General features: G+C 43.1%; 1 protein-coding gene across 1 annotated transcript; it reads right to left on the reverse strand.

Annotated features, from left to right (window-relative positions):
• Positions 1 to 6,102: 6,102 nt before the first annotated feature.
• rpl18a (ribosomal protein L18a) lies at positions 6,103 to 9,519 on the reverse strand. Its single transcript, XM_005734146.1, has 5 exons — positions 9,436 to 9,519; positions 7,824 to 8,003; positions 7,613 to 7,742; positions 6,486 to 6,595; positions 6,103 to 6,252 (listed from the first exon to the last, which is right to left on the reverse strand). Exons 1-5 carry the CDS (start codon positions 9,451 to 9,453, stop codon positions 6,160 to 6,162), a joined length of 531 nt encoding a protein of 176 aa, XP_005734203.1. The 5' UTR covers positions 9,454 to 9,519; the 3' UTR covers positions 6,103 to 6,159.
• Positions 9,520 to 11,172: the final 1,653 nt, after the last annotated feature.

The raw sequence follows: 11,172 nt of genomic DNA on the forward strand, positions 1-11,172 counted from the left end.
TTTTGTCTCCAGGAAAGGTTCCCATTAGTTCCAGGTTCTAAAGAATACTACAGCATACTGGTGCTTCCAGGGAGACTCTGTGAATCCAGTCTCATCGCTCGTCCTGCACAGGAAGTTCTCGTTCTGCTGCTCCACTGCAATCACGCCTCCCATAGTTGCTCGCCTTTCTCCATCCCACCGTCTCTTACTGCCACAGCTCAGTTTAATCTGTAAGTCGTTCAGCTGATCCACAAACAGTTCAGAATGCCTTCACATACCAAACACCACTGTAATCCACCAGTGTGGAGTGACCTCAGGAGACAACTCAGTGTGGAGTGGGTGAGGACCTGCGTGCATCTAAAGGTTGACCTTTGACCTCCTGTGACCATGTGTCCTATTATGGGGGATTGCATTTGAGCTTTTTTATTGACGACGATAAAAGACGATGCTTAGTCATTATATTCATCTTCAGTTCATTTCAGCGGGGATCAAACATCTAGCTCAGGCTAAATCCCCTCCAGAGCGTTGACATCCTACGAGCTGGAGTCAGCAGCTGGGGATCAAACCACCAGAACCTTCATCCTAAACCCACCCAGATGTGATGAGTGTCGCTGTTAGTGTCAGATTGTTTTGAAACCATCACTGAAACAAACAAATTCAACTAAACAAATCTGCACGAGGAACAGACCGACTGTAAAAATGAGACCGAAGGAGCAGGACAGGTAATCGTTACCAACACAGGTGAGAACAATCAGTGCATCAGGTAAAAGAACACTGACACTTCTCACATGAATGTCGAGGTTTTTAAGATCATTGCAGGCTTGCTGGGAACCTCGTGAGCTCCTGGAGGACTCATAGCACTGGATGAATACCTCTGATGAGCTGTTCAGTCCCAAACACAAGGACAGCATAGAGGTCAGGACTCAGCACTGCCACCACAGCATAATTACCCTCTCCACCTCCGCCTCACTCCTGCGTCTCCACCTGCAGCCCTGACACTAAGCCTTTATGCCCTGTGGATTTTGTGGTTTGAGGCTTTGCCACTCTGTACCTGCGGAGAGTTTTTGGCTGGCCGGGGATCCACAAAGCCTCCCGGCCACCTCGAGCTGTCGGCCCAGGCCGCAGAACAGTAAACCTGGCTGAGGCCAAGACCAGACTGTGGTCAGGTCAGAGCCTCAGGATTCCCCTCAGTGTGCAGGAAGCAAACAGCTAACATGAAACTCTGCAACAGCAGCACACATCAGTGATTTAATCCTGAGACGAGCTGCAGGTTCTTTTCTTAATGAATCATTTGGGCTGAAAAACACCAGAAAACAGGAAGAAAGCCCAGAGTGACACGTCTGCTGCCAGTACAGGATAAATAACCTGACTTCATGTAAGGTCACGCTCCGCAGCTTTACTGCTAAGCAGACTGATGATGGTGCAGATGGCTAATGGATAATACTGTAACAGACTAATACAACAGTATAACACAGTAACAGGCTGTCTTGACTTCAATTCTTGTGCTCTATCGTTTTATCGAATCTGTGATGTCTTTTTGTATTGCTGCCTGGTTTGGTAACCTGACGGTGAAGAATAAGAATCAGTTGGGACTTCTGGTAAAAACTGCTAGCAAAATTTCAGGGCGCTGGCAAGATGAACTTTTGGCCATTTACAATTAGGGATGGGTACCGGTATCCGTTCTGACATAAACGGTAGTAACCAGACCGAAAAGCAGCGCACATTTCGGTGCTTTATTTAGGTGCTTTTTTCCCCTGAGATGTCATACACTTTGAATTCTAGACGATCAGTTTACGTTTCCGAGGATAGTAGGCGGGGCCAGGTACGTAAGTACGTTCTTTTAGAGCAGAGCTACAGATTAAAAATGCCCAAGGCGAAGTGGTCAAAAGTCTGGCTGTACTTCACAGCAAAATATGCAAACTCAGCAGCCTGCAACAAGTGCTTTAAGCTGATACTGTGATACTGTCAAAGGAGGTAACACCTCAAATCCGATGAAACACCCGGCAACGCATAGCGTTTTTTTTTAAAAGCCGAAAAATGCGCCGTATTTGATAGCTTGCTGCGAGACCTCACACCGAGCACATCTACTGTGCGTGGGTTGCCTGTTATGCAACATCCCCCAAAAACCCGAAGAATAGAGTCCTGGCCCCTAGCCCTGCCAGTGTAGCAGAAATGATGACGGATGATGATGCAGCAGCAGCCATTCTTCTCTGCGTGAGTAGCTTAATGTTGTTCGCGTATAATTTACGTTGAGTAGGCTAACCACGTTATTACATTAATGCATGTAAGGTGAACTAGCAAACATCATCATAGCTACATGCGGCTGTCTTCTTGTTTGATGGCAGATACTCCCTTCACCCTGGCCAAAAAGGCTAAAATGACCAAAGAAAAAGTGGAAAACAGTTAAACATGAGAGGTTTTTGGAAAAGTTTGTTTTTTCCATTGTTTAAGCACTGCTTCCAGCCAAGAGTGATGCCATATATGCCCCATAGCTGCAGAAAAGGCTAACATTGTTATCTTTTTACAAAAAAACAGCTGAACATGAGAGGTTTTTGGACGAATTTGGGGTTCTCCATTCTTTAAGCACCGGTTTAAGCACCGTTTAAGCACCGGCACCATTTCAAAAGTACCAGTTTGGCACCGGTATCGGATAAAACCTAAACGATACCCATCCCTATTTACAATAGAAATGTGCTCAGAAAGGCTCATTCTATTATTAATTGTGTGAACCATCCACTTCACAGTGAGTTTGAGTTGTCGTCTTCCGGCCGCCATTTTAGAGTACCTCCGAGGAGGACTAAAAGACTCCAGGTCTCTTTTATCCCTACTGTGTCTTGTCTCCTTAATGGCAAATAATTGTCCTTGAACTTTCTATCATTATTATTGTTATTATTATTTTATAGTATTGTTCTGTTTATTTTTATCCTCCTGCTGCTAAACTAATTTCCCCTTGTGGGACAATAAAGAAATTGAATTGAATCTGTTCATTGTGTGTGTGGTGGGGGCGGGGCTTAAAACAACCTGAAACAGTGAGCAGAGGAGAAAAATCAGAGCGCTTCCTTCCTTCTTAGCTTGTCACTCAAAGCACTTTCTACACTACTCTTTTACCAAATCACACACACATTCCTACATCACTTCCTCTGTGCCCGAGGACGTTGTCCAACATTTATACATGATGGAAGCATCAGGGACAACCTGGGGTCTGCTCAGGGACTTGGGGACCAACCCACTGATATTCCAGTTGGTAGGTGACCAGCTGGATGCCTGGACCACAGCCACTCTCAGACTGCTGAAACACATGAACTTAATGACACTGTGATTTCACAGTGTTTTCACTACCCCTTAATAATGTTTTGAGTTTTAATTGCACTATACATTACAAACAATACATTTTAAAACATTAAAATTATCATTTTAAATTAAAACTCTTATGAAGATTCATTAACCACTCCATTTTCAGAAAAAAGGAATTTTCTGGCAATTATTTAATTGTTCAGACTTTAACAGGCCGACTGTATTTTCACTGTGATTATTGGTTGTTGCCATGTTGTCGTTTCCTCTCCCATATTTAATAAAAAGTGCATTCTGGGTAAACTTTCAAGGCTCACATCGACATTAAAATATTTTAGATTCATGAAAGGTTTGTTTTTCACCTAAATTTGAAAGTAGGATCATTTTTCCAGCACTGATTTCTTCAGGTTCAGAATCGTTTTGTAAAGGCTGACTGTTTTTCCTGCGATGAAGCTGAAAAATGTCTCTGCTGTCATGCTTTCCATGATAACCCAGTCAGAAAATGTAATTTAATTTTAATTAAATCCCACAAGCCTTTGAGTTTACACAGAATGCATGCTTGGGCGTTATATGAATTATGAGAGAGGGGTCAAACATCCACCCAGGCATGTTTCTGCTGCTCTGCGTCACACATGTTTAAACTGGAGCTAATGGTTTCAGTGGAGAGCTAGCTGATGCTAATGCTCGGTGAGTTAAACGTTCGGAAATAAGATCATTAACAGAGGAAAGTTCTGACGTTTGTAGTATTTGGCACCTCTGGGCCACCGTAGCTCGGTCCTGCAGCAGGCTGGTATCAGACGTCCCCTCTCTGCCTACACTTATTTTCTGTGTGAGAGCCATCAGCAGTATTTCAAACATGCAGAGAACAGCCAGCAGCATTTAAGGGCCTCTGAGCTCTTGGCAGCTTGGCGTTCCCAATGAGCTCCTCTGGGAAGCTTTAACTGTGTGCAGTCGGAGCTCGAAGTCCTGAGAATTTAAACCAAACGGCCTTTTAAGCCCAACAATAAAATCCCTGCCATACAGACTAAGCTGCTTTGTGCGGTATTCATTTCTGGAGTTATAACCAGCTTCCTGTCACCAGTGCTGTGCATGGAGCTGCTCAAAAATAACGGAAAACACGCCGCCGTCCTCCTGCTGTCCGCCTCCCTCTGTATAGCTAACAATTTTACGTGTTCATGAAGGTGAAGTTTTCCAGCGCTATCTGAGGTCCTCTCTGCACATGCCCAGTTCACTCCTTTTCTGTAAGTTAGTCCACATTGAGGACGATTACAGCCGAGTCCAAACAACCGAAGTGGACCCACATTCACACTGAGCCACTCTACCAAACACACATTCTCACCCTTCACATTTCTGCAGGTCCCTCAGATTCTCACCAAAGACTGTGAAGAATTTCAATTGAGTAAGTTTCATAGAAATACAGAACCTTTGAAAACAGCATGACGACACAAAGTGTTTAGGAAGTCTCTCCTTTTCATTCCTGTCAGGTTTCAGGGCCTCTCAGCTACGATCCACACTTGATGATCTCGAGTGTGGCCTGATGTCATCAAACTGGAAATTAGATCCAGCACAAAGATCTGGACAGGCGGAGCTCTGAATGTTTAGAGGTTGAGGTCGGCTGAGGAGAAGGTGGCCTTCATCAGCACAAAGGTTAAGCTAATCAATAATCAGTTGAGGTGGCAGCTTTGAAATCGCTGCTCAGCTACACTTCATGTCCTGGACAACACTGCCACCGTGTGGACAGACAGCATAAGAGCAGCAAGTTCACAATTACTCCTAGGGTCAAAGGTCAGAGATCAGGGATTTGTTGGGTCTCATTCCCTGAAGCTGCCCGTCAGCCTCAGCAGTTTCATCACTCTTTAAGGTTCGACCAATAGAAACTGTCAGCTGATTGGTGTTTGATCACATTCATCAAAAACTAAAATGTGACCATCACAAACATCACAGTGATGTCATGTCTGGTGGATTTAGAGAGAAGGTGGATAAAAGCGCTTCAGTTCATCATCTGAGAAAATATCAAACAAGAAGTAGTCCCATTTTCTACATTTGTAAGACACCTCTAAAAGTTTAAAATCAGAATTGGATTCACGGTCCTCTGACACCCAGGCAGACCATCCTTTATTTACAGTAACTTCAGTTTATCTGATGAAAGTTTTAGCTCCAGAATATAAATTTATGTTAAGTTTGAAGCCATGTAAAAATAAAAAATAAAAACACGAGAGGGTGGGTCAAAGTTCAGCTCTTTAAATCAGGGGCGTCATAAGGCCCGGGCTCCAGAACCAGCCCGCCAGACAGCTTTGGAGAATATTTAGCAAATGCATTCCCCCATTCATACCACACTGAATCAATTTATAAAAATAAAAACTTAATTACCCTATAAATATGGGACAGTACGGTCTGTGTACTAACAGGACTTTATTGGTAATTTTGCTGTTCAAACTGTGCTTCATTTTTTATTCTTTAACCCTGTAATCCAATCCAACCCATCAAAGAAATATTATAATTCATATGTTTAATAACCTTTATAACAATTGTTTTGCTATATCATGTTGTTTAAGATATATTTTGTTAGATTTTTTTGCATCACAGTTGATACAGTGGGTGTTTTGGGCAACTTTTTGTTAACAAGAATGTGAAATTTAGACCCCCAAAAAGGTTTTGTCCATAACATTTTGAAATTATGTCAAGTATTGATCATGTTGATGAGCTCTCAGACACTCATGTAGCAAATATGATACAAATGGCATAATACGGTTAATGTGATGTGAGGACTGAGCGCCGGCAGCTCAGCGCTTGATGTTTGTGTGACAGTAAGATGGAGACAGAGACGAGGCGTCGGCTGTTCGGTCGATTCGTTTATTATTTCCCGCACAAAAACAAATACAGCTGTTTTTAGTAGAAGGTGTTTGGTCTCTTGGTGGTGAAGCGGGGTTTGTGCTGGCGGCGCAGGACCCGGTGGGGCAGGGGGAACCTGATCTTGGAGTCCTGCAGGGAAACACAAAAGTCACACGATCAGACGTTAAAGCGCCAAACAAAGGCGCTAACGGTTGTCTGTCGCCAGCTTCATGACCGCCAGGTTTAAAGATGGAGACTCGAAACCTGGAAGAGGAATCTGGCCATTGGTGTGGCGGGTTTTCAAGCTGGAGCTGACAATGGTGGCAGCAGCCCAGAGAGAGTCCCGCCTCCTGATGAGGGAGGGCAGCGAGAGGAAGACTTACGTGGAACTGCTTGATGGCGGGTCTGCGACACTTGTTGGCGGCAATCACCTGCACCTTCATGATCTGGATTGAGTGGGCACGAGCACGATGGCGAGCTCCCATGTCACGATCTGAAAGAGAGGTTAGGAGGCAGAGCTTAACAAACAGGAAGCAGCCGCTCTGTGCAGACATCTGTTGATAAAATCTTCCACGCCCTGCAAAATTAAGGGTTTTTAGGGTTTAGATAAAAATTAAAACCCTAAAAACGCTCAGACGTCACCTGCTGCTCGTCGTTTCTACTAAGGTTCAATTTTTAGATTCAGATGTGAGCGAAATGCTCGCCTTCCTGCTCGTTAGAGATCATTGATCAGACGCTGGAGGAAACGGCATCAGTGATGGAACAATAATAGTTCAGTAATTTTAGATGTTTAAATTAATCCTGTTAAATAATCCAGATGATGACATTAATTCATCATTAAGCCTAAAACCTCCTTAGAGGCAGGAGTTACGTCCACACTCAGGTGTTTGACCACCAGCTGTCAGCTCAGACCAAACACACCACAGCGCTGACACACAGCTGGGTTTAGCAGCTCAAACAAAAACCAGTGAACAGGCGCTTCAGAGCGCTCGTGCGAGCTCAGCTGGACGTTGGAGCCAGGAGGTCCTTAAAACCGTGGAGAAACTGCAGGAGCACGCTCAGATGCCATGAAACTACAAAACGGAAATGATTCTGCAGATTTACTGTCCGAGGTTTCCATCGGCGCATCCTTAGCAGAGAAATCCTCACAATGAAGAACAAGTCAGAAAAATTTAATCTGGCTGCACGCTGACCGTCGTTAATTTTACTGGCGAAAACATTTCCAAGTTTTCATCAGCAAACTTTTTTCCTGACAAAAATCAATATAGATCAATATATCTGCCAGGAAAGCACAAAGCCAGCTCCCCATTTCTAATGAAAACACGACAAAAGGTCAAAATCTGAAATCATCTTTAATATTTTGCTGCTGTGAAAAACAGAATCCCCACTTTTGGGATTAACCGTAAACCAAGCAGATCCAAACCTCATTCTCACCGTGATCCAGGTAAATTCGTCTGATTTCTAAAAACAGTTTCTAACGGCGCCTCGTTGGCCCGCTGTTAGTACTCACAGCACTGAGTGACGGCTCCAGATGTGGTGAGGTCCCTGTACTCTCTGTACATGTTGTGGGTGCCGCTGCGGGAGTCGTAGCGCAGCCAGATGCCGAAGTTCTTCACCTTCAGAGGCGTCTTCTCGTTGACCTGACCGGAAAACACGACGAGCCATTAGACGATGTCAGAGTCGCTAACAAGGAAAAAAGAAACCGTTAAACAGAGACTCACCAGGCCGCAGTAGACGATCTCTCCGGATGCCTTCTTCATCTTCCTCAGCTGAGAGACAAAGTACCAGAAGCGAGACTTGGCTACGATGTGGTTCGGGGCGAAGATCCTCATCCGGTAGAGAGGGGGGGCGGGGTTCTTAGCCGAGGGCAGCAGACGCCCAATGACCTTATACTCCCTAAGCTGTGGGAAGAAAATGAAGATGCGTCACATGTAGGTAAAATGATCAAAACAACAACAGTGAGACAACAATAGGACATGTTGATCCCTGAATTCACTTTCAGAGGCACGACAGCAGCAGAGAAAGGCGACAAGGACCAAGTTCCTGTTCGCACGCCAGACAAAATCACGCCACGAAAACGGCGTGACCTTTGGGTTTGGGTGCGTACGGAGACATCACAAATGACACACAAGCTACAAATAACATTGCTCACTTAAACATCACCAAAAACAAACTAATAATAAAATAACACAGTTTCATTTTCTTACCGCAAACACTCAAACATGATTAAATTATCATTAAACTGATGGATCTGAGGTGTGTGTAGTGGCATTTTGGCTAAAAAACAAAAACAAAACTTTAAAATGACTTCAGTTTTATTGATATCTTAAAGCTTTTTTGAACAATTATATTTTAAACTACAAATAACACAATCCTCTAAAAATGTGTGTTTTTCTATTAAAAACAAGAATCCATAACTGTTTCCTTTTATCTTATACTTCCTCGGGGTTAGGTTGGGGTTTTTTTGTTGTCATCATTAGCCGAAATCTTTCTTAGCATTTCCTATTTCTATCACCACCACAGGTGTGCACACACCTGCCACTGAATTACTGAGTATCTGGAGAAAACCTTAAATTGCGCTTTTTTAAAAAGAGGTTCTGCAGCCGCTCCATTCAGTGCTTTCTATACGGATTAAAGGCAGTTCGTTGAGTCCGTGTTTCAGTTTGTGCTGCCAAGCCTTTGTGTCTGTTTCTGAACACTTTATATCAACTCCAGTTCTGGCCTACAGTGGAGAATAACTGCTGTGAGCTGGAGGAGTTTTTACGGTACTCATTCACTGCCCGCACTCGCTTTGAAAAAGCAGCGACTCTACAAAAAAACAGTTTAAGACTTTAAATAAAAAAAAAGCTCTATAAAGTCCAGATATTTATAAAACAATGATTAAAAACTACAGTTCCTACTAAAAAACCGGCTCACTATGCCTGGTTAAAAAGCACGCCGATAGCTCGGGTCAGAGATGAACTCACATTAGCTGCTAACGTTAGCTTCTACTAGCGCAAATCAAGCTGCGCTGAAATTAAATCAGATTAAATATGATCAGTGCTACTGCTGGACCGCTGTCCACACCTCAAGCCGAGCTCATTTTCTCAGTGAAGGCATGAGAGCTCGCACTCTCTCCGACTGCAGCCCTCAGTATGAGCCCAGTCCACATGGTGCTGACGCCATGTTGTAGACGCGAACGCACCGGGGTGAAAAGACTCAAATTGCCGCTTTAAGTCGCACTTTATGGAAATAGCTCTGCACGAGCCCCTCAAACTAGACGTTATTTTATTAAATGTGCTGTTAGAAGCCGCGAGTGAAGAGTGAAAAAGTGTAAATTTAGGGTTTACGTACTGTGCCGGACGCCTTCATGGTGCCTCTCGCTCACTGCCACAGTAAAAGAGGAAGCAGCAGGGCGGAGCATGCGCACGTCAAATGGAGGGCGGAAGTTCCATAGAGGTGCCGTCCGAGTTGAGTTCCCCCCAGAAACCGAAGAAGATAAGTTATTGACCCATAATCTGTCAAACATCTGTCAAACAATCTGTGTCAGCGATGGTATGACTTCATTCTGAGGCTAAAATCTGTTTTTAATGAATATCTGACCGAGAGAGTCAAATACAACTCAGCAGCCCCGAGAGGAGGGTTAAATAGCAGGAAGCTCTGGACTGATTATAATACAAGTGATTTCTTTATTTGAAATATATCCTCTTTATAATCCTGCAGCGTTTTACCAGAATAATCATGAACACTGGACATCAAACACACAGATGTATGTTTACATATATCTGTCTATATCTTAAATAGAAAGATATAGTGCTTATCCCTATATCCTTATAAGAAAGATCAGGCTTCCTGCTGTTTAATGAACAGCAGGACGAGTCTTCAGTCAGCACATCAAAGCACGGAGGAGAAAACAGGCTCGTGGTTCAATCCCCGTTTAGAAATACTGTTTTAAGACCACAAAAATGTTACAAAATAAAGAGTTTGACCAAGATGGTTTTTCCACTGCAAGCAGGTGGAGCTGAAGAAAGAGGGCTCCACACTGATATGATCAATATGAGAGTCAATCACTCTTGATTATTGATTTATTATGTCACGCTCTGATTGGATGCCTGAGTGTGGGAGAATCAGCTGTCAGCTGTGTCCTGTCATGTGCTGTCTGAGGGAGCACATCTGTTCCACATGCTCCTTCAGATGTTTACCTTCTGTAAAGCTGTGATCTGAACTCTCAAATTCAAAGTAAAGTGTGCACTCTTTCTTCCTGTGGCATGATTATTGTCATCACACGGTTACAGGTGTTCACATACTCATGGAATCTTTAACCTTGTATAATTAAAAGAAGAAGAAGAAGAAAAAAAACAAGAAGAAGAATGTATTATCTTGGTAAATGTATTCTTTAGTGTCTGTTGACTTCATAAGAAACAGATCTAGTAATCATGGTCTATGTGCTTGCCTATAAAAGTTCATCTTTCCCATACTGAACCCATCTCGTGACTTTCATTAAAGAAAACAAACTAGATGTTAAATCTGTGACCTCAGGAACAACACAAAGGGCCTACTGTGTTTTCTGTCCTGTTATTGTCACCTTTTAGCCTTTTGTATGCCTGATTTAAAATAAATAAAGCGGTCTTGATTCAACATCTCCATGTCAATGAATCTACTGATCTAATGACGCAAAGGCTGTGTAAGACAGAGAAAATGACAGTTCCAGCTGAACTTTAACTTTTAACCTCAGAATTAAATCCAGCCAAAATTCAGTCTGAAGCTTCTCTGCAGTCTGACAGCTTCACTGAAAAAATACATAAATAAATAAAATTAAAAAATCAAGAAAAGATTGCACAAACAGAGGAATTAAAATGCTAATGAAATGTTCAAAATTAGAGTTAGGGTTCACTTGTTGGATCACTTGTTTTTCTCAGTCCACTCCTTTTGAATTGATGCGTGGAGCTGGCTACAGCCGAGGGGAATTCAGTTACCACATTTGACGGTAACTGTAATTAAACTTGGGATGCTTGCTGAGAACCCAATTTAGACTTCGTGATTAGGACTGTCTTGTTACTGGGAAACATTTTTATTCACAAATGCAGACAT

The sequence above is a fragment of the Pundamilia nyererei genome, unplaced genomic scaffold (assembly GCF_000239375.1).
Source record: "Pundamilia nyererei isolate P.nyererei 1_Seehausen unplaced genomic scaffold, PunNye1.0 scaffold00057, whole genome shotgun sequence".
Classification (NCBI taxonomy): domain Eukaryota; kingdom Metazoa; phylum Chordata; class Actinopteri; order Cichliformes; family Cichlidae; genus Pundamilia; species Pundamilia nyererei.

Bases quoted from the DNA above. Each gene is read 5' to 3' on its own strand.
- rpl18a (XM_005734146.1), bottom strand. The intron at 7,743-7,823 runs GTGAGTCTCTGT...TTTTCCGGTCAG, and splicing joins AGATCGTCTACTGCGGCCTG to GTCAACGAGAAGACGCCTCT. The intron at 6,596-7,612 runs GTGAGTACTAAC...CCTCTCTTTCAG, and splicing joins TGGAGCCGTCACTCAGTGCT to ATCGTGACATGGGAGCTCGC.